Source organism: Mirounga leonina, unplaced genomic scaffold, assembly GCF_011800145.1.
Source record: "Mirounga leonina isolate KUSES-001 unplaced genomic scaffold, KU_Mleo_1.0 Mir_114, whole genome shotgun sequence".
NCBI classification, from domain to species: Eukaryota; Metazoa; Chordata; class Mammalia; order Carnivora; family Phocidae; genus Mirounga; species Mirounga leonina.
The window spans coordinates 28,695,950-28,717,645 of record NW_023270265.1 but is presented as its reverse complement, the minus strand read 5'-3'; the positions used below and the strand labels follow the sequence as shown (position 1 = coordinate 28,717,645).

At 44.3% G+C, this 21,696-nt stretch overlaps 1 protein-coding gene across 1 annotated transcript; it reads right to left on the bottom strand.

Annotated features, from left to right (window-relative positions):
- Positions 1 to 8,405: 8,405 nt before the first annotated feature.
- Positions 8,406 to 21,306, bottom strand: INA (internexin neuronal intermediate filament protein alpha). Its single transcript, XM_035020709.1, has 3 exons — positions 20,198 to 21,306; positions 11,730 to 11,854; positions 8,406 to 10,420 (listed from the first exon to the last, which is right to left on the bottom strand). The coding sequence occupies exons 1-3, from the start codon at positions 21,260 to 21,262 to the stop codon at positions 10,111 to 10,113; spliced, it is 1,500 nt and encodes a 499-aa protein (XP_034876600.1). The 5' UTR covers positions 21,263 to 21,306; the 3' UTR covers positions 8,406 to 10,110.
- Between the last annotated feature and the right edge of the window lie 390 nt (positions 21,307 to 21,696).

Here is a 21,696-nt window from a genome sequence, read left to right as displayed (position 1 = left end):
TATAAATCTAACATTTAATAAAAATTTTTAATAAAAGTTTATTTTAACCTATTTTGAAATGTTCGTATTTATTGTGGATTGAAACAAAAATAACCAAAATTCTCTAAGAGATGAGGTATCCAAATTAAAGTTAAACTGCCATCAAATAGATATTTTATAAACATCTTTACTGATTTTACTAGATGCTGTTATTTGACAGTGGACAGAATAGCAGCCATGGAATTCATTGCCTCTTAAATTTTTCTTGCCCGAAGTACTTACTATTTTTATTCTTGTCCCACATTTACATATCTGTGTCAGGGATCCCCAAGACTACCTTCAGGTTTAGTGGTTCACTAGAAGGACTCATTATACTTACAGTTTATTACAGTGAAAGGATACAGATTAAAATCAGCAAAGGGAAAAGATGTATACTGCAGAGTTGTCTTCTCCCCATGGAGACACGGGGACAGTGTTTAATTCTTTCAGCAATGATACGTGACGTGAGTGAACTGTTGCCAACCAGGGAAGCTCACCTGAGCCTTAGTGTCCAGGGTTTTTAATGGGAATCAGTCATGCAGTGTCCATTTGATTGACTCAGCCATTTAGAGTCTAGCACCCACCCAGTGGTCAAACTGATACAGCGTGTCCCAGGGCCCCAGGTATACAAAAATAGGCATTCACCATAAGTCACATTGTTCGGATAAACTATCTGGTGTGGCCCAAGGTCTCAGGCATACAAAGACAGGATGGGGCTCAATTACATGGGAAAATACTTGTTCTTTCAAAGTAGAATATTAGATGTAATTATTTGATAAATACTTCTGCAATGAACAAAAAAATTATCACTTGTTAGATACTGTGTGGACAAGATTAAAATTAAAGGGGTAGTTTGCTTCAAGGAACTCAGCCTATGGGTTGGTTACACACAGCTCTCAGAATCTTAAGAAAAGGCAGATACTGGTAAATACTATAGGAGTCACAAAGAGGGGCGCCTGGGTGGCTCAGTTGGCTGAGCGTCTGCCTTCGGCTCAGGTCATGATTCCAGGGTCCTGGGGTCGAGCCCTGCATTGGGCTCTCCCTGCTCCTGGGATTGAGCCTGCTCAGCAGGGAGCCTGCTTCTCCCTCTCCCACTGCTGCTCCCCCTGCTTGTGCTCTCTCACTCTCTCTGTCAAATAAATATATTTTTTAAAAAGTCATGAAGAGCTCTACCCTTTCTTTTTTTGCTCCCCCCAGACTTGACCTCCAGAAATCCCAAAGAACTAAGTCATATATCGTTATTTGACCTATTGCTGCTACTAGGCAGTAAACAAAGTAAATGAAGAATGCTGATTGATTGGCTTTCAAATCTGTATCCCCTGAAATCAGTATGATGGGCTTCATCAACAGAAATACAGTTTCAGATCAAGGGAGTTAATACTTCTAATATCCAATTCGTGTTGTGTCCAGTTCTGGGTAGCATACCCAACTACTGAGAGATGGGAGGGTAATGGGATAGGGAATAGAGAGAGACCTAGGGCAAAAACAAGGCAAGGGTTAAGCAATTGCTTATGGTTAACTTGGAGAAGCTAAAACTTATGGGTAAGACAAGACCAGCTGTCTTCAAATAACCAGAGGGTCAAAGACTTAGATGTGGGAAAAGCACAAACACGAACAAATGCTGACTTGCCTTGGGTTAGCTTGGCTGCCGTCACTGGCAGTATGCACTTAGTTTAGATGAGATAAGGTCAAAGTTTTTTTCAGAAGGAATTCTTATTAGAAACGAAATTAAATACCCAAATCTGCATGAATAAGATATATGAAGTGCCGATTCGAGAGCCCAACTTCCGTGGCTAAAAATAGATTTATTTGGCATAGTTGCAGGTCCCTTTGTTTTTGCCTAAGCCCTCCCTGAGGTGCTACTAAGCAAAGCTGCCCAGTGGGATAGTTTGTGGTAGTGGTAGTTTGGCAGAAGGTGTGCTTGGCAGGTTTCTCCGTTTCTCCCTTAATTGCCATCCCAATCTTTTCTTTCTGGTATAGGCCAAAGTCATTTCCTGTGACATTGGGTTTCACTGAGCTTCCCCTTGCTTCTGCTGCATTGCCCTTCCCTCTTTTTTTTTTAAAAAAAGATTTTATTTATTTATTTGACAGAGAGGGAACACAAGCCGGGGGAGTGGCAGAGGGAGAAGCAGGCTTCCTGCCGAGCAGAGAGCCTGACGTGGGGCTCGATCCCAGGACCCTGGGATCATGACCTGAGCTAAAGGCAGATGCCTAACGACTGAGCCACCCAGGCGCCCATATATATTCTTTTTTTTTTTTTTTAAAGATTTTTATTTATTTATTTAACAGAGAAACACAGCGAGAGAGGGAACACAAGCAGGGGGAAAGGGAGAAGCAGGCTTCCAGCTGAGCAGGGAGCCCGATGCGGAGCTCGATCCCAGGACCCCGGGATCATGACCTGAGCTGAAGGCAGACGCTTAACGACTGAGCCACCCAGGTGCCCCTGTCCTTCCCTCTTGATTCAGATACATTCTCATCTCGTCTCTGACAATTCCTTCTCTGGACTCCAAACAAACACAGATCTTGCGCACACGGACACACACACGCACACACACACACACACAGACTCTCCTACAGTGACTTTGGATTCTTGAAAGTAACACCTCTGACCCATTTATCTGTCCTATTTATCTTGCTCAAAGTATGTCCTCTGTGGTTCAATCCTAGATGAATATTCTTATAGGATAACCAAGTTGTAATCGACTCTCAAATGTATGTGTGACTAATTTTAAATTTTTTAATGTTTTTTCTTTAAAGTTCTGATAGTTGCAAACTCTGCGAATAGAGAAGATTCAAGCAGATTCTGATTCTGAATGTTCATTTTTGTTTTCTTTACTAGGCCATGACCAAAGAGTAGGTCCTCATTTTTATCCTTTTTCAGTATGTTCTGCACATGGGTTTGATTATTGGCCTCTCTTCAAAACTGGACTGATGAAATCTTTTATCACCTATTGAGATTAATAGTCATTTCACAAATGGAATGTCATATTGATCTCCTGAAAGCTTGCCAAGCATTTACTTACATGGAATGGATATTATGCTCTAATCTTTACTACATTTTGATTTTGTTCTAGTGGTGTCTGTGATTTTACAGAGGTTCTTATTGTGATACTATTTTCATTTAAATGAGAACAGATTCTTTTTTTCCTTCAGATGTTTCTAAGAAAATGTTTTCCCAAGAGAAAAGCTGATCAGATAATATTTTAAATTAGAGATTGAAGAAGACAAAGATTGCCAGGACAGATGTTTTTTTTCTCCTCCAAAAAGAGACAATGAGGCAGTATTGCATAGTGGTTAAGGGCATGAAATCTGAAGCCAGACTGCATGGCTTTGATTCCCAGCTTTGCTACTTGCAAGCTATACGATCTCAAGCATGTATAATTTCTCTGAGCTGTAGTTTTTCTTATCTGTAAACAGGGACAAAGGAACCTAACTCAAAGAGCTGTTCTGAGAATTAATATGTAAAGCATTCAGGCACACAGCCTACTATCAAGTTCAAATATGGTCCCTATGTAGTCACTTCTTAGATTACTTTGGTGAATTAGTTCCTTTCTAACGAGTAAGGGGGTCCACTGATATTAAAAGATTGATGTTGAGCCATTTATTATTTTTCCTGTCTCCTTTTCTTGCATATTTTCTTTCTTCACCTCCTTCTATGGATAACCAGGACAGGGGTGGGGACACAGGCTCTGCAGTCAGACCTGGATTCTGCTTTCACCCTAACTCTAGTCTTGGCTCTGCTGCTTATATTTTGCAGACTAGGTGAGTCCATAGACCAATTTCAGTTGCCAGGAGTTTCTTTTGTCGAGCTCCAGGCTGGCTTGAGGTAAAGATCAAAGATTGTCTAGCCCTGAAGGACATCATTGTATACGCCACACGTATGTATCCTTATGCCAGGAAATCATGGGCAATGGAAGTTACATTTCTCCTTTATTCGTGCTTACAGCATAACAGATGAACCTAAGTGAGTTAAATTTGTTTTGTTTTGTTTTAATTTTAAGTAGGCTCCACGCCCAATGTGGAGCTTGAACTCATGATCCTGAGTCATATGCTCTACTGACTGAGCCAGGAAGGCGCCCCTTAAATTTGTTTTAGGGGCACCTGGCTCGCTCAGTTGGTAGAGTATGCAACTCTTGATCTCGGGGTCTTGAGTTTGAGCACCACATTGGACGTAGAGATTACTTTAAAAATATATATAATGAGCACTTCCAAGGAAAAAAATATATATTTTTTTGCCCGGTGCAATAATCAGCAATTAACTAGACCTGCTACCGATTGTATTCCAAAACTCCAGCCCTTATGCTAATGACTTTGGCTACACTCTGCTAGCATTCTATACCCCCTCTTAATACGAGCATATGATAGGGCTGGAATGAAGCGTCTCAGACCTACACAGCAGAGACCACTTACCTCACCCGGGGAGAGAGTAGCCATGGGTGATCCATAGTAATTAATCGATGAGGAAGGGGGCCTAGAGACCCCTCCAAGGTCAAACTTCATTTTTCTTTGTATCTGAGCTTGCTCTTTTTCATTTCATTTTATTTCTCTATTTCATTTTAATCACTGAAGAATTGTGGAAACATAAATCTTTAAATTAATCTGCAGTGTGACTCACTGTGTCTTATTACAATCCTGGGGTGTGTGTTTGTGTGTCTGTGTGTTCAAGGGATTGTAAGAAAGAATTTATGAATTTTAGCTACTCACAACCCCCGCCTAGTAAGCTTGTGGAACATAAAAACATGAGCTCAATCAAAGCATCTAAGAGATCAATAGAGGAGGAGAGAAGCCATTTGATCTACATAGTAACTGTTTATTTCATCTTCTGAGGCTTTGCAGCAGGGGATGGTAATTTAATAAAAATCATCCTTTGTTTGGCTGGATTGAGGAGCATGTACCCCTTTTATAAATGGCATATCCATATGAGATACTTGAAAATAGCAAAGGCATGATGACAAATCTAAAGTGTACATTAAATTTGAACATGCAGCAAAGCCAGTAGTGGTGTATATTCTATAAAGAAAAATAAAATTTCACATATGAGCTCTATTTTAAGATCCTACAAAGCCCCCCTCAGTTATTTCCATTTTAAGTTCCTGTGCATTCAGGCACACCAGCTTCTTTGGTTCTAAGGGGGAAAGAATGTATTCTTATGATTTAGATGTTTTTCAGGACCTTAGAGATTTCTGATGATATAATAATAAAAATAATCTCAACTGGAAATCAATCATGGGTGCTCATAAGTAAGCAACATTTCTAGCTATTCTTCTTTTGTTTACATCCAGACATTTCTGGCTTTTTCTCTGGGTTCCGTTTTGGAATCAATACTCTTATTAGATCTGGCTTATGTTGTCCTAATGGAATTCCGTCTGACTAAGATTGACCCAGGGTGGCTGTACATAATGGTCTCAGCTGGAGCAGAGGGTATAGTAGGGCTTTGTAATTATATTTTTCTGATAGTTCCATAAATTCTCTATCAGTGGATTTTTTAAATTGAGGTGAAATTTACACGATATAACATTAGTCATTTTAAAGTGAACAATTCAGTAGCATTTAGCCTGTTCACGGTGCTGTGTAGCTACCACCTCTAGTTCCAAAACATTGCCATCAGTCCAAAATAAAACCCCAAACCCACTGAATAGTTACCTCCTGTTGCCCCCTCTCTTTAGCCCTGGCAACTCCCAATCTGCTTTCTGTTCCATTGAATTCTTTTTAAAGACTTATTTATTTTAGAGAGAGAGAGAGCGCGCGTGCACAACAGCGAGGGGCGGAGGGAGAGGGAAAGTCTCAAGCTGACTCCACGCCCTAAGTGCGGAGCCCAACAAGGGGCTCAATCTCAAGACTCTGAGACCATGACCTGAGCCGAAACCAAGAGTCAGACGCCCAACCAACTGCGCTCAGGCGCTGCCCAATGAATCTTTAAATACATTTTAAAAACTATTTCATGTTTGCCTCTGGAGTCCTGAATGGTGATTCTGGACTCCCTGCTTGTGTTCATAAGTAAGTTCTAGAAGTTTATCTGCAGGACTAGATGTGACTTGCATTGTGTCTGGAGCTAAAATTTGGACTCTGGTTCCCAGACAATTGCTCAAATCTTGCCCCCCTCTTTAGCCAGTACAGTAAAATGAATTCTAACTATCCTGGATTCATTACCTCTTAAGGAATTGTCCCTTCTGTAATAGCCCCTCATTTCCAGGCCCTTTGATACTGAGCTACAGAGTTCCTTTGCAAAATTATTTTTTAAAACTCCTTTTTAAAAATTAGGTAATAGCACCCAGTTCTATTTAGTTTTTAGTAGGAGGTGACTCAGCTGGGCTCAGAACCCAGTTTTGAGCTGTCACGAACTCACTGCAATGCAGGAAGCTAATAGATTCAGGAGGTCTGCGAAGTGTAGCAGTTCGCCTGTGGGACTTGGTGTTGTCAAAGGTTTCTGGGGCAGAAAAACCTTAAGTAAAACCCAGTGAGGAAGCGGGGAAGAAGGTGATAAAAATAAAGATTTTTTACTCCCTCAAGTGAGAGAACTTTCTTTTATGTATAGAGGCAATATAGGAAAGAGAAGCAAGCACTGCAGTCTGAAGACCAAGGTTCAAATCCCGGCTCTGTTATCCTGTGACATTAGACGAGGGTTTTAACCCTGTCCTTCCTAAATACTACCTAAAGAGTGGTTGTGAGGTTTAAAGGAAATAATTCTGTTTTCTACCTACTACAGTGTCTCACACATGGTAGGCAGGTACTGAATAAATGTAAGCTGTTATGAGTCTCAGGATGCAGGGGATCTCAATGTCTAATGAATCTGGAAGTGGTATCAGTTATCACTAATGTGCTTTGTGGACAGGCTTCCCCGCAGTCTCAGACTCACTGTGTTGTCCTGTTCTGTCATTAACAGTTGCTGTTGCTTGCTTCCCCTTCCCTTCTCCTCCTTATGATTCTGAACACTACATGCCTTATGATTCTGAACACTATGTTTCCTTGTTACTGTAATTGTCCTGATTTAATAAATATCAACTCCATAAGATGCTTTTAATTCTTTATAAATGAGCTCACAGAAATTAGTGGCAACTCAGTGAAAATAGGAGATACAACTTAGAGCTAGGAATTATATAAATGTAATAAAAGGATGGCAGTTTTGCATCCAGAAGTATCCATTAACAAAATGGTATGGTTGGAAGGGGCAACCAATATCTGTATTGCAAACCCCTGTATTGATGAGATTATTATTGTTCCTTAATAGGTCCTAAAAGTTGTTTAATTGTTATAAAACTCTCATTGTTGATGTGGGACTAATATCTCTTTCCCAAGCAGTACGATGAATGTATCTTTGTGTGTCATGCGAGCGCTCTTAACCAGGTGCGCTGAGAATGACAACCTCGTTCAGGATTCAGCAAGCTCCAGCTTCATACCAGCATCAGTGTATTCCCCTCATTTAGTCTCCATCCTGGAAGCTGACATGGCATTAGGGAATCCCAACTTGGAGGCCATGGACTTCTGGGCACCAGAGGTAGATGGTTCAACACGGGACTCCAAGCCCCCTGGTATGTACAAAGTTTTGTGTATTTTTTCTGGGAAAAGTGTCCATAGTTTTCTCCAAGGGGTCTGTAATCCATAAAGGGTTAAGAATCATTACAGTAAAGGAAAATTCTATTACTGCTGCCTATGTTCTACTTAAACATATGGGTTCTGCAGAAGTATAACCCCATCTTCAAAAAAAGAGAAAAGATTCTGTTTTGAACTGCCTTTTATCATATGCGTTCTGCCACTTCATTCTCAGAAATGTTCAAGTTAAGCTAGTTCAGTCATTATCCAGGCACAGAATATGTTGTCTTGCATCATTTGTTTGATTTGATTTCTCTACTCCCTGCCATAAACTGTCCACTTAATGCATTATGTGTTTCAGACAGTATAAACACATGCAGACTATATACCTCCAAAGCCTTGGCAAGGGGGGAAAAAAAAACTCTAAATGTGGATGCAAGGAGCAGAGAATATGCAACTCCCAAATTATTTGGGGTACAGCTGTCTCACTAAACCAAAACAGTGCTTCTCTCTCTCTTTTAAAGATTTTATTTATTTGAGAGAGAGAGCATGAACGGGGCAGGGGCAGAGGGAGAGGGAGAAGCAGACTCCCCGCTGAGCAGGGAGCCCATCATGGGGCTCGATCTCAGGCCCCCAAGATCATGACCTGAGTCAAAGGCAGATGCTTAACCTACAGAGCCACCCAGGCGCCCCTCTCTGTCTTTTAAGTAAGCTTTAGGCCCAACATAGGGCTTGAACTCACAACCCTGAGATTGAGTCACATGCTCTACCAACTAAACCAGCCAGGCGCCCCCAAAACGGCACTTTTCTCAACCGTAGCAGCAAAAACCACAGAACACAAGTTACGTTGGTGGGATTCGTGTGACTTTTAATTCTTATCTTACTAACGGGTTACAGTAAGTGTGGGGAGTAAAGACGGGGATGGAGTGAGGGAAAGGAAGAAGAGAAAGTATCTTTCCAGTTCCTCGAACCACTGAAGCAGGTCCTAGGATAAGAAAGTCCAGTAAAAGCATCACGACCGGTCACAACAGCACTTGCAATGGAGGTGTGACAGAGACACGGCAACTCTTTAGGTCTGCGGGAAGGGACTGCGGGAGAGAATTAGCCCTACATCAAACTTGGCACATGTGGAAGACAGGGCGATGCGGCTGCTAACACGGTTGGGCAGATGAAAAAGCGGACTCTCCAGAGCGTACTTCTTGCGCGTGAGTAGGAGCATGGGTGCCCTTCCCCACGCCGAGCAGCGCTGCCTCCCCAGTAGGGAAAGGAGACCCCACCAAGCATGCAGCAATGGGAAAACCGTGGGGCAGGGCTCTTTTAGAAACGAGAAAGATTTTTTATGTTTGCTGGTGGTGTTGATTGACCAGAGGCAATTCCTTTTACTTTGGGGCAGTAGCATTGTGTCCTGGTGATAAAGTAATTATGCTTAGCACTCTTAAAAGGCAGAGGAGAGTGAAAGCAAGGCCTCTTTAGGACCGAGACAGTGGGAAAGGGGCTCTGTGGGTTCTAAGCGTAAGGGCATGAAACAGCTAATTCTAGATCACCACAAACGAACTCACACAGATCAATGAGACCTTGGCTTTTTCCATTCAAACAAATACTCACCCCTCTTCTAGCTTCGACTACTAAATCTAAGGTCAGCTTAATCACAGCTTGGGGCACTATGACCGTGTTTCTAAAGTTAAAGTGAACAAACTACATTCTTAATACTCCCCCCCCCCCCCCCCGCTAATTAAATGGATTTGAGTAAGCTGAAAGCCTAAAATCTAGGGACTCTTTTCATTATTTGTTGGGGACAACCCTTAAAACTCATCACTGCCATTTTTCTTTACTTACAGAATTGGAAGGACATGGAATGGGCAGGGAGAAGTCATTACACGAATCACAGAAATGGTCAACATGCATCTGATTTTACCCATTGAACAAAGAGAGCTAAAGGGGGTAAGTTCTTTTGAGAAGAACCTAACTGTGTTTAAGGGGGAAGAATACTACACTAGCCTTTTTTTTTTCCTGAATGGAAGAATAGGATAGATGGAATTGCGAGGGGTGGGAGGAAATGGTGTTAAACAAACACCCATCACTGGTGAAACAGTTTTGTCGGAGTGGTGCCGGATGCGAACCATTGGTTTATCTTTGGCAGTGATCTTACGTTTTCGGTACCTAGAATGAGACTACATAGCTGGATGATGTCTGGGTATAGTGAGCGAATATAAGTTTTAATTTCAATTCACAGCAAATGATGATGATCACAGATTTAGCACCTTAGTTTGTACTTCCTCTGTACCTGAATCATCTAATGCTGTGAAGCCTGAGCTTTAGGTGAGAAAGCTGAGTTCTTAGATAACTCCTCTGTGATTTGCTCTAGGACTGCACTTTGCTCCAACCTAAGGGGTGGTTTTCTTATTAGAGAAAGTGAAGTATTCAATGCTAAATAGGAGACTGAAGCCTTGAAGACATTTTACAGTGGTGACAGGTGTTTTGGTTCAGGAATAGGCTCTTTAACAAGTCAAATGCATATTATCCCCTCTTAAGCATTAATTTTTTTTTTTTTTAGCAACAGAATTATATTTTTTGGCTTGAAGTGGTGCTTTCTTCTATAACTGATTTCTCGGTTTTCTTAGTAGATATTACTGTCTCCTCCAGTATTTCTTCAAAACTTTCCCCTATCTGGGAGGTTTTCTTTGAGGCTGCCTTAGAAGCCTCCTCCCCCTCCTCCTCTTTCTTAAGAGACAGCCCAGTGGATGAGACTTTGGAGGTTGTAGAACTGAGGATTCTAGGTGGGAGCAGATAAGCTGGATTGGGGGGTGGATTCAGCCCTGAAATGCTTAATCCACTGGTGCTAAAACGTGTCTCCTCGCCTTCCAGTAGTTTCCTGTAAATCCAACAGAGAAAACGTCTTAGGAAGTCAATTTGTAACTTTTTTTAAAAAAAGAACTTAACCCTCCAGCTCCTATTCGTTTTAGAAAGATACCATAAGACTCTGCAGTTTCTTCATGAGGTTGAGACCAATAAATATTGACTTCCAAGGTTCAAAGACTTGGAGTTTATCTAGCACATGCATACACACGTGCACGTACATGCATGCTCACGTACACTCACACATCAGCTGTGTTTAAAGCACTATCAAAGGGAAACCTATCCTATTCACAAATATGTTCAAAAAGGAATTTTTGTACAATTCCCCTCGGCCTCATCCACACCCATTTTTAGCACTTAAGAGTCTACAAAGCTCTAGGGAAAAGTAATCTTACTAATTAAAACCTTAAGTGCAACAGGGATAAGGAGGTGAGAAGTCCACAGAGGAGGAGGGAGCTACCTCATTCAGCCTGAACTTGAGATTTGTACTTTTTCAACATAGAGAAGTACAAAGGGAATGGAACCAGCAACTTCAAAAACCAGTGAGTGCAACTGTTTCAGATACTTTTTCTCAGCCTAGCCTAACCAGCGTCCTAAGAGTGGCCCCAGTGCCTTGTTTCTCTTATCTCTAATAATTTTTATCATCTTTTCTTTAAAATCAGAAACTCAAGACACTATCAAATACTGTTAGAGTTTTGTTTTGAAGAAGTATACATAGTGTAAAAGAAAAAAAAATTCTCAGATCTGGATTGAAGCTGAGCTCTTCCCTTTACCAGCACTGTGACTCAGAACAAGTTACACAGTCAGTCTGTGGTTCAAGTCTCCTCGTCTGCAAAATGGAAATAATATGACCGGATACCTAGATAATTTAAATACAGTATCTACTAGAGTGCCTGGCACATAGTAGCCATTCAAAAAATAGTAGCTACTGTTATCAGCTTTTTTTAAGGTAAATATTCACTTGAACATTGAGTAGAAATTCAGAGGGATACCTCACCTATTAGGACATTCTATGTTGTATAAGCCCTATTTTTAAAAGTTAGAGTCTGATGGGTTTTAGTTCAACCTCTGCATACTCAGGTTATCTCCTTCAATCCTAGCAGAGGTAGGTAGACTACCCCAGGACTAGTAAGGTGGAGTTGGGATATAAAGAAGCTGAGGGACAGAGGAGTCAGCTCTCCTGGAAGGGCCGGGGATGACTTTCCTCAGCCCTTCACGCATCAGAAATCAGAGAGACTATAAAACCACTTATCCACTTATTTGGGTAGCTATGCCCCAAGTGCCCGGATCTGCGTGGGTGAGGGTGAGCATGCCCTTTGAAATACCTGTAAGCTGCTATCTCAATATCAAGAGCCATTTTGACATTGAGCAAGTCCTGGTATTCCCGAAGGTGGCGCGCCATCTCACTCTTGGTGTTCCTCAGATCATTCTCCAGCTGCCCAATGCTATCCTGAAAAGTGACATATCCAACATATTTGAACCAGGTGAAATTCAATGAGATTTCCACAAAGCAAGGACTCTCAACCCTGACTACACATTAAAAATCCAGGCCTGTCCCCCACCCCAGATTCTGATTCATTTGTTCTGGGGTGGGGTCCCAGAATCTGCATTGTTTCATAAGGTCCCCAGGAGATTTGGATGCATGGTAAGGGTTGGGAGCTTCTACTGTGTGGCACATGGTTCTCGAATGCACACCAGGGAGATATTTTCTCTCTCTCTCGTTAAACTTATACCTGAAACTGATACCACACTGTATATTAACTGACTGGAATTTAAGTAAAAACTTAAAAAAAAAAAACACCTTACTTCTCATCCGTCCCTTGCTTGTTGTATTCCTGCTGAATAATTCAGTTGTTACATGTCCTTGCCAAAACCCAAAGCCTCAGGTTAGGAGCTTAGACTCAGAAAATCCCAACTGTGAAAAGCACAGAGAGGACAGCAAGTCTTCTCTGCCTCCATTCGTCTTGATGGTTTCCTCAAAGTCTGCTACTCAGTCACCTTACTGAAAGCATCTTATGTAATGGATAAGGAGGAAGCAGAAATACTCCATAGAATTTTTTAAATCCAAATGGCAGATTGAAATTATATTTTTAAGGAAGAAACTAGGGGGCACCTGGGTGGCTCAGTCGGTTGGGCAGCCGGCTCTTGATTTCAGCTCAGGTCACGATCTCGGTGTCGTGAGATCGAGCCCTGCGCTGGGCTCCACACTCACTGTAGAGTCTGCTTGGGCTTCTCTCCCTCTGCCCCTCCCCCCACTTGAGCTTGCTCTCTCTCTCTCCCCCAAATAAATAAATCAAATCTTTTTACAAAATAAAAAGAAAAAAGAAACTAGGTCCATATGACAGTTTTATTCCAAATTCTTTCAGGTGCAAAACCAGACACAGAAGAAAAATAGCTTAAAATTTTTTCTTAAGATTTATTTATTTGAGAGCGAGAGAGAGAGAGCACAAGCAGGAGGGGGAGGGGAGAGGGAGAGAGAAACTCAAAGCAGACTCCTTGCAGAGCTCAATGCAGGGCTCGATCACATGACCCTGACTGAGATCACCACCTAAGCAGAAACCAAGAGTCTGAGGCTTAACCAACTGCGCCACCCGGGTGCCCAAAAAATAGTTTTAAATTTTTGATTCTTGAGTAGCCAGAGGGTCTTTTAAACTTTTTTAAAAAAATTTATTTATTTGAGAGAGAGAGAGCGTGTGTATACACACTCGGTTCCGGGGAGGGGGGGGGGTAGTGTTCACGTGGAGGAACAGAGGGAAAGAATCTTCAAGCAGGCTTCCCACTGAGCGCAGAGCCTGACTCCGGGCTTGATTCCATGACCCATGAGATCACGACCTGAGCCGAAACCTAGAGTCCGAAGCTTAACCGAATGAGCCACCCAGGTGCCCCCAGAGGGTCTTCTAAAAACACAGCAGATCCAGTTGCTCACCTGCTTGAAACCCTCTAACAGCTTTACAATCAAGTCCAAACTCCTCAGCATGGCCTATACTATTCCCCTTGCTCGAAATGTTTCAGCTACTCTGGCTTTCTCTTTTGCTCCTTAAACCATCTAAATTCATTGCTGCCCCAGGCCCTTTAGGCTAGCTATTTCCTCTGGAATGTTCTGTAGTGGGTCTTCTGTGGCCGACTCTGAGTCATCGAAGATTCAGTTCAAATGCCCTGTACTCAGTCTTCCTTTGTGTCCAATTTAAGTACCCTTTCCACACGGATCTAGCATGCTAGTGTACCTCAAGCCAGGACAGTGGCCCGTGAAGGGGCTTTGTGCAAATGAGAAAAGAGCACCTCCAGCGGGAGGACAAATTAGAAGAAAGCACACACTTGAAAGTGGCCACTCTGTTCTTAGCTCTTATCATTATCTGAAATTTTCTCATTCTTTTATTACTTTACTAGTTTATTTTCTGTCACCTTCCTCTATCTCATGGTTTTTCCCCCTAGGCACTGTTGACATTTGGGGCTGGATAATTCTTTGCAGTGGGGGTTGTTCTGTGAATTGAAGGATGTTTAGCAGCATCCCGGACCTCTACCCACTAGTAGTACGCACCTCCCTCCCAGTGGTGATAACCAACAATGTCCCCCGGAAGGCAAGTCACTCTTGTCAGAGAACTCCTGCTCTAGAATGTAATTTACATGGAAACGGGGACTGATTCTGTTTGGCTAACCCCTGGAAGCCCAGAGCCTAGCACAATGCACACTGTAGATGCTCCGTGAGTAATCGTTAAATGAATGAACGGTGCTACACGAGCGCTTCTTTTCCTCTGTCCTGAAAAGATGTGAGCAAATAACGCATATAATATAGTTGCAAGTCTGTCGACATGAAGAACACAGCAATTGAGAGAACTTTTGTGAAACAGTGATGCAGATGAACATCAGAAACCTCAAGAAGTAAGTGGTGAGGGGCCCTTGTAACTTCCCGTGTGGGGATGATGAAGTGATGGTGGAAAGCAGCACTGGTAACATCAGGGGCGGGGATGTGCAGAATTCTAAATCAAGAGAATCTGCAGAAAGAATGAAAATTCATACCTCCTACCTGTTCTATAAATATTGACGGGAATGCCGCAAAGGAGAGACTCAATTAACTGGTGGGTACAGAGCAAGGAATGACAAGCAGTGGGGAAAATACATATTACATGGACAGTGATGGAAGTATTCCAAAGTGTGTTAGGAGATCATTAGGGCTTAAAATGATTTCTACCAAACATTTAACTTGATGGTTGTTAGTTGAGGTTAAACTAACCTACAAGCAAGTCTGCTGGTGAGGCACTGGGGTAAGAGAAGCAATATTACTGTGGTAAAGGGGAAAGGGAAAAGGGGAGGAAGATTTCTCAGTATGCAAAGGACAGGAGAAATGAAATCGGAGGAAAAGAGGAGGATTTCATCAGGATCTTTGGGTTGCATTTCTTGCCCTGCCTCAAATATCCAACACACCACAGTCAGTTTTCTGTATTTTAGTTTCTTCAAAATTTCCATTTCTACATATGGAAAATTATAATATTTATTCTTTTCTGAGGTGTTCTGAGATCCTCAAGTTAGGATTCCAATTTAAGGCACCTCACATTATTATATGAATCCATTATCTGTTAAATTAGATAACAGGCATTAAAACAGCACTTGTCACATAGAAGTTGTGCAGTAAATTATTGTTATAGAGTCATACCATGTGACTCTATGCCCTTTTTAATCATATGGACAAATTAATCATAAGCCCTCCCTACAACCCCTTGGATTACTAAGGAAAGCAATGTATAATAAAATGTTAATATTAGATAGTTGAAGGCATATTCCTTAAAGCACCAGATTTTTTTTTTTAAAGATTTTATTTATTTATTTGAGACAGAGAGAATGAGAGAGAGAGAGCACATGAGAGGGGGGAGGGTCAGAGGGAGAAGCAGGCTCCCCGCCAAGCAGGGAGCCCGATGCGGGACTCGATCCCGGGACTCCAGGATCATGACCTGAGCCGAAGGCAGTTGCTCAACCAACTGAGCCACCCAGGCGCCCCAAAGCACCAGATTTTTTTAAAATAATGATTTTGAATTAAAAAACCTTTCCAAAGGGGCTTGTACCATTTTTAAAAAATATTTATTTATTGAAGTAATCTCTACATCCAACGTGGGGCTCAAACTCAGGACCCTGAGATCAAGAGCAGCATACTCCTCCGACTGAGCCAGCCAGGTGCCCCATGGGGGGTGTACCATTCTTAATTAGGACATAAACATAATGCAACCTTTCTTAGCAACTACAGGTTATGATAATGATCAATTATTTTGCTATAATTCTATGATGTCCTTTATCTTTTAGGTCAACGGAGGTGTATCAGACTGTTCATTTCTACCCTAAATGGCCCCAAAGAGCAGTGTTTGCATTAGTGCTTGCTACTTATTGGTTTTCTTTGTTCTGGAAGTTGAACTAATGCTACTGGTTCTCGATGATGCCTGATTCCATTGGTCCCTCTTCTCTATCTTGCAGCATGCTTAAAATTCAAAAGACAAAGTGCTTTAGAATCATGTAAAGTAAGAATGAATAAGTTAGGGGCATCAGAGGGGTCAACTTCCCAATATGTGATTTGGACATGGACGTTTTGTCTCATCAGCAGGTTAATAAGGTCCTTTTTAAAACAATATTTTTGTTTCAGAGCTGTGTTTGCTGACTAAAAGGTTGTTGGGAGCTGAGTTCTAGATAGAAGAGATTTCCTTGAGTTTGTATGTTACACAGTTCACATGTCTGTTTTATGGATCAGAGTAGACAATAAGCATGACTCTGCTCCTTTCAAAAGGAACTGAGATGACTGCTGACCATTGCTCTTCTATGTCTAGTCCCTTTGTTTGTGCTCTCTTCAGCCCACACCAGACTGTCTCGCACTGCCCTTCAAAAGCCCTGCCAAAGATGGCCTCCAGCTGGAAATCTGAGCAGAGCGCTGCAGTCTACCCCCTCCCCCAACCATGCAGCTGCTGCTGGCTTAGCCTGAGGGAATGGCAGAGGCACTCCCAGTTCCAGCTGGGGTCTCTCCTGGAGTAGTAGCTAAGATAAGTGCTGAGCATCTTCCCAAGGGCTGGGAGGATGCAGGCCAGGAATAAGAGAAAGACCAGGCCACCCAAGCATCTGCAGTGGAGAAAAGGAACCACAGACAGTGCTATGGATTTCATCACTTCTGGGAGCCCTCAGCCAGGTGAGCAGAAGTAGTGAGCACAGCACAGTCTGAAAGAGCTCCTCCAGAATTACTGGGCAAGGAGGGAGGATGTTTATATGTGGACCACCCATATGCCTTATTCTCCCTACTGTCTTTGCTTGCTTGCTTGCTTCCTTTCTTTTTCCCTACCATACTTTAAAATCTTGCATTATATGAGCTGGTTTATATCGTGAAATGTAGTTTAGGTTAGTGTACCCCCAAATCAGCCCGGGAACAATAGGATGCAGCACTTTTACTGAAAATGCATTTTGCTGGGCCGCTCCTGTGAACTACTGAGTTCAAATCTTTGGGAGTAGGCCTGAGAATTTTTTTTTGTTAAGCTCCTGAGTGATCTTGGTGGATCAATGGGTCTAGGAACTACAAGTTTCAGTTTATTTCTGTAGAGGAGTTATCAAGGTGGCCTTGGTGACAGTAATACAATGAGACAGGGAGGGGCAAAAGCAAAACTAAGAACACATGGAAGAGTTGAAAAGAAAAAAGGACTGAATGTAGTTTCTTCTTGAATTCTAGTTTCAGAGATAAATCTATCAAGCCATACATTTATATGCGGCTACTGTCACCCCCCAGTCTCCAAGGGGCCAGCCCCTTTTTGCTCTTTCATTCAGTTGTATCCCAATCTCATACTGGAGGGAAGAGGGCAGACTTGGCTCCTCTCCCTGGGGAACATTAACTAATAGTGAGCTTGATTATTCAGCAAGGTCTTGCAAGGAAAGCTTTGGTTTTCCAAGACTGACCATAGTACAGGGCCAGGGCCTCCAGTATCCTGCAAAAATACCCTTAGGCATCTTTGCTAGAACAGGGCCTCTAATGGTGGTAAAGCAGCTATGCAGGAACCAGATTCACCCTGGGTCAGAAATGGAAAAGTGTTCAGCTATAGAGGGTGGCTACATTTGGCTTTTGAAGACAATGGCCCTAGCTCTTCATAATTTCTCCTGTCGCCTGATTTGGACTCTCTCATATATCATTGTGTACTTACTATGTCACCTTGAATCATTCTTTACCCTTTCAAAAATGTAATAAGCTTTCTGTCCTTGAATAGGCTGTCAGCATTCTGGGCAGGGGAAATGTGACTTTAATGGGGATTTCCTCTGTCTCTTAGAGGGTGGCAAGCTTGCAAAGGAAAATGGGCCTATCACTAATCTCTGAAGCAGAAGAAAGAGAACAGCCTCCCATTACTGCAGTGGAAGGGGAGGGGGGAGAGGGCAAGAAAACAATGGCTGAATCTCACTGTGGAGAAGGAGGCTTTTCATCTTGGCCAACATTGCTAAAACTGTTAGAGAAAACAGCCAGAGGATACCCTTGTGACTGCAGGCCTTCAGGATCAGCAGGTGAGGATGTGAGCCCCTCCTCAGGCCTGAAGTCCCAAGGGGTAGGAAATAGCTTTCTGTTGTCTCATCTGGTCTTGCATTCCACCAGCATGTCCACTGAGGCTCTGAAGGCTAACTCGGACAGGGGCACACTGCAGAGCTGCAGATGCCGCAGTTTCTGTAGGGTTTTTGTTTGTTTGTTTCCTGCAGACTGTGTCTGGATGACCCTACTATTGTCTGACACTGAAAGTCTTTTAAAGCAAACAAAACAAGTCAGACAATACTGTCACTACCTCTTAGAATGTCAGGCTATACCGAGCAAACAGAGGGCATGGCAGAGCCCAATTCAGATGGAAGTTGTAGTTGTAGATAAGTTAGCCTTTTTTTTTTTTTAATTTTTGTAAAATATTTTATTTATTTATTTATTTGAGAGAGAGAAACAGCATGAGAGGGGAGAGGGTCAGAGGGAGAAGCAGGCTCCCCGCTGAGCTGGGAGCCTGATGTGGGACTCGATCCCAGGACTCTGGGATCATGACCTGAGCTGAAGGCAGTCACTTAACCAACTGAGCCACCCAAGGCGCCCAAGTTAGCCTTTTTTGTAGAAATACTGGGCTAGCCCTTCAGAAGACCACCTAGCTCATCTTTTGAGGCTTCTAGAAGAACACATGAAATCTCAGTTAACTAAATGTGATTAATTCAGGCCATGCAGGAGCTAGGCCACACAATGAAAAATTCAAGTTACAGCTTTTGAAGCAGAATAGATGTATTTACTTGAATAGTACTGTAATTCCAAATAACCAAAACAAATGGTCCAGGCAAGCTTTCTTCTTTTAGCAAATGGGGCAGTTTATAATGGACAATAAATACCTGCACACCAATAATAATTCTTTAGCTGTAGACTGAAATAGTACTTCTGAGGTTTTACTCCTTTCTTGGTTCTATTTTATTAATATTCCCAAGCCCTATTAATTTCATCAAATGTAAACTTCGATCTTGGCCAGAATGAATTATTGCAAATTTCTGAATTCTTACCATCCTACCCAATGAAGCTTTGATCGGACCTTGAAACTGAACCACACTACTTAGATTCCTTTCTTTTCTCCTGCCTCTGTACCCTTTGTGGTCATAAGCCTTATATAGTAAAACTGAAGATGCAGTGGCCTTTGTTTGGAGAGAAAAGGAAGAAAGATCCAATCAATACCCTCATAGGCGCTTAGAGGACATGCAAAGATGTAAAAAATAAGTGGCCTATAACAAAGATAAAATCACCCATCTCTGTGATTTATCACACGCATTGAGGATGGAAAATTGTTAAAGAGATGTGAATTTTCAAGTGGGACCTCACTGCTGCTGAGCAGATTAAGTGGTTTTTGCTAAGTGCTAAGCCATCCATGACAGTGAAAATTGATGCTGTCCCTGAGGTGACCTTTGACTGCAGGTAGCCAAGACTGATGTGATGGTGTTGCAGAAGAAACACACACACACACACACACACACACTAAAGCAGTTAATTGCCTTGAGAGTCATAACTAGGACATGAGACGGGAAACACATCATTTCTGAGATGGAAAGAACTCTAGATCAGCACCGAGGACAGCGCCCCGACCATTCCCATTTGAAGCTTTCTAAAGAAATATCAGCAGTAGGTAGACACGGAAACGTGTGTGTGTGTGTGTGTGTGTGTGTGTGTGTCGGGAGGGGAAGAGGGTAGAGAAGGGCAGTTGTAACCAGCCCAATCACCCAGCTCCTTGGCTCCCAATCTCTACTCTTTTGAAGACAAAAGTCAAGAAAATGATTGGGCGGAACCCTTCCCAGTTCAGTCCAGCATTCTTCTCTCTAGCGCAGACCATACTCCATAAATATCAATTCCCGGGCGCACAGAAAGCCTTTCAAAGTCAACCAAACAATCCAGACAGCCGAGACAGCGCTGCCAACATGAGAGACTGTAACCCAATTGCATTGGGTTCACTCCTACTTTGGGTGGGGGACTGTTCTTCAGGTCACCGGGGTGTTTATGTCCACTTGCGGACAGGGAGGCATGAATTAGATTTTTGGATTCTGAAAAACATAAGCTTAAGGGTGTTTTCTAAAAGGGCTCGGACAGGGACATGACGGGCAAGGAAAGAGGGTGACTAGGACTTTAGAATGAATAGTGTAGAGTCAAGGGCTTTTTGTCTGCCAGTGCATCCAGTTGGGGTTCTTCCCCCCCTCCTCTCAGTTCCTAGGGCCCCAATTGTGTGGGAAGGCGCAGGTAGGTGGGGGAGAGAATAGGGCGCCCCTCCCTTGGCAGCGTTCCAGCCCTTACCTGGTAGCTAGCCACCTCTGCACTGTGCCGCTCCTCCAGCTCCAGGATCTGCCTCTCCAAGGACTCGTTGGCCCCACGCAGCCCCTCAATCTCGATGGTGCGTGCCTGCAGCTGACGCCGGTATTCGTGAATCTCCTCGCGGCTTGCCCGGATGGCCTCGGTGCTGCGCGCTGCCTGCTCGTTCAGGTTGGCAAACTTGGACTTGTACCACTCCTCGGCTGACTGGAGGTTCTTGGCAGCCAGGGACTCATATTGGGCGCGGATCTCCCTCAGCGCCGAAGTCAGGTCTGGTTTGGCCACAGCCACATCTACCTCGGCCGCGGCCTGCGACGATGCCTGCAGCGTGGCCAGCAGCTCGGCCACCTCCTCGTCGTGCACCTGGCGCACGAAGGCCAGCTCGTCCAGCAGCGACTCCACCTTCTTCTCCAGGTCCAGGCGGGCCAGCGTGGCGCCGTCCACGTCGCGCTGCTGCGCCTTCAGGGCGCGCTCGGCGCCTTCGCGCCCCCGGCTCTCCTCCTCGCAGCGCGCCCGAAGCCGCTGCACCTCCTCGGCCAGCCCGTCGCGCTCGAGCAGGGCCTGCGCGCGCGCCGAGCTCGCTTCCTCCAGCTGCGCGCGCAGCTCGCGCAGCTCGCGCTGGAAGAGCTCGCCGACGCGCGACGGTTCGGCGTGGCGCTGCCGCAGCGCGGCCAGCTCGGCCTCGAGCGCGCGGTTCTGCGTCTCCAGCTGATGCACCTTCTCGATGAATACTGCGAAGCGGTCGTTGAGGCCCTGCAGCTGCTCCTTCTCATTGGTGCGGATGATCTTGTACTCGTTGGTGCGCGCCGCCGCCTGACTCAGGTCCAGCCCGTCGGACGCCGGGGGCCGGCGGTAGGCCAGGCCCAGGCCAAGCGACGAGGCCGAGGAGCAGGCGGCCGAGGAGGTCACGTTGCAGCGGGATAGAGACTGCGAGCGGAAGCTACCCGCGCCCCCGGCGCTGGAGAGGCGCGAGGACAGGCGAGAGCCATCTCCAAACACCTTGCGGTAGGAGGAGGAGGCGCACAGGTAGTGCTCCGAGCCGAAGCTCATGGTGCCGGGACCAGGGCCGGGAGAGCGGCTGCGGCTGACGACAGAGAGAGAGAAGAGGTGCGCCAGACGGGGCGCGGCTGGGCGGGGTGCACCGGGTTTTAAGGCGCCGGGGATGGGGCGGCGCGTTGGGGGCGGAGCTCCTGCTCCGGGTCTGGTGGAGAGAGGGAAGGGGGGCATCCAGGAGCGGGGGCGGGGAAGCGCAGTGACAACTGCAGCTGCGCGCGCGGCGGACCTAGGTCGCGGAGACAAAGCGATTTGCGTAGAAGACGCTCCCTGTCCGTAGCGCCCCTCCCCAGAATTGCCGGGTTTGGGAGTGTCTTGAGCGGAGAGGTGCCTAAACGACTAGGGTTTCCCATCCGGAGACCACCCGGCTCTGTCGTTTACCTTGACCCTGTCCTCCTTGCCCCCTTTAACCCACCCGGAGTTAGGGTTTT

What these genes read in the sequence shown, in the direction of transcription:
- INA (XM_035020709.1), bottom strand. Translation starts at nt 21,262, where the DNA reads ATGAGCTTCGGCTCGGAGCACTACCTGTGCGCCTCCTCCTCCTACCGC. An exon ending in CAGAGGTGGCTAGCTACCAG is followed by an intron (nt 11,855 to 20,197) that starts GTAAGGGCTGGA and finishes GTCACTTTTCAG; the next exon opens with GATAGCATTGGGCAGCTGGA. An exon ending in ATTGAGATAGCAGCTTACAG is followed by an intron (nt 10,421 to 11,729) that starts GTATTTCAAAGG and finishes TTGGATTTACAG; the next exon opens with GAAACTACTGGAAGGCGAGG.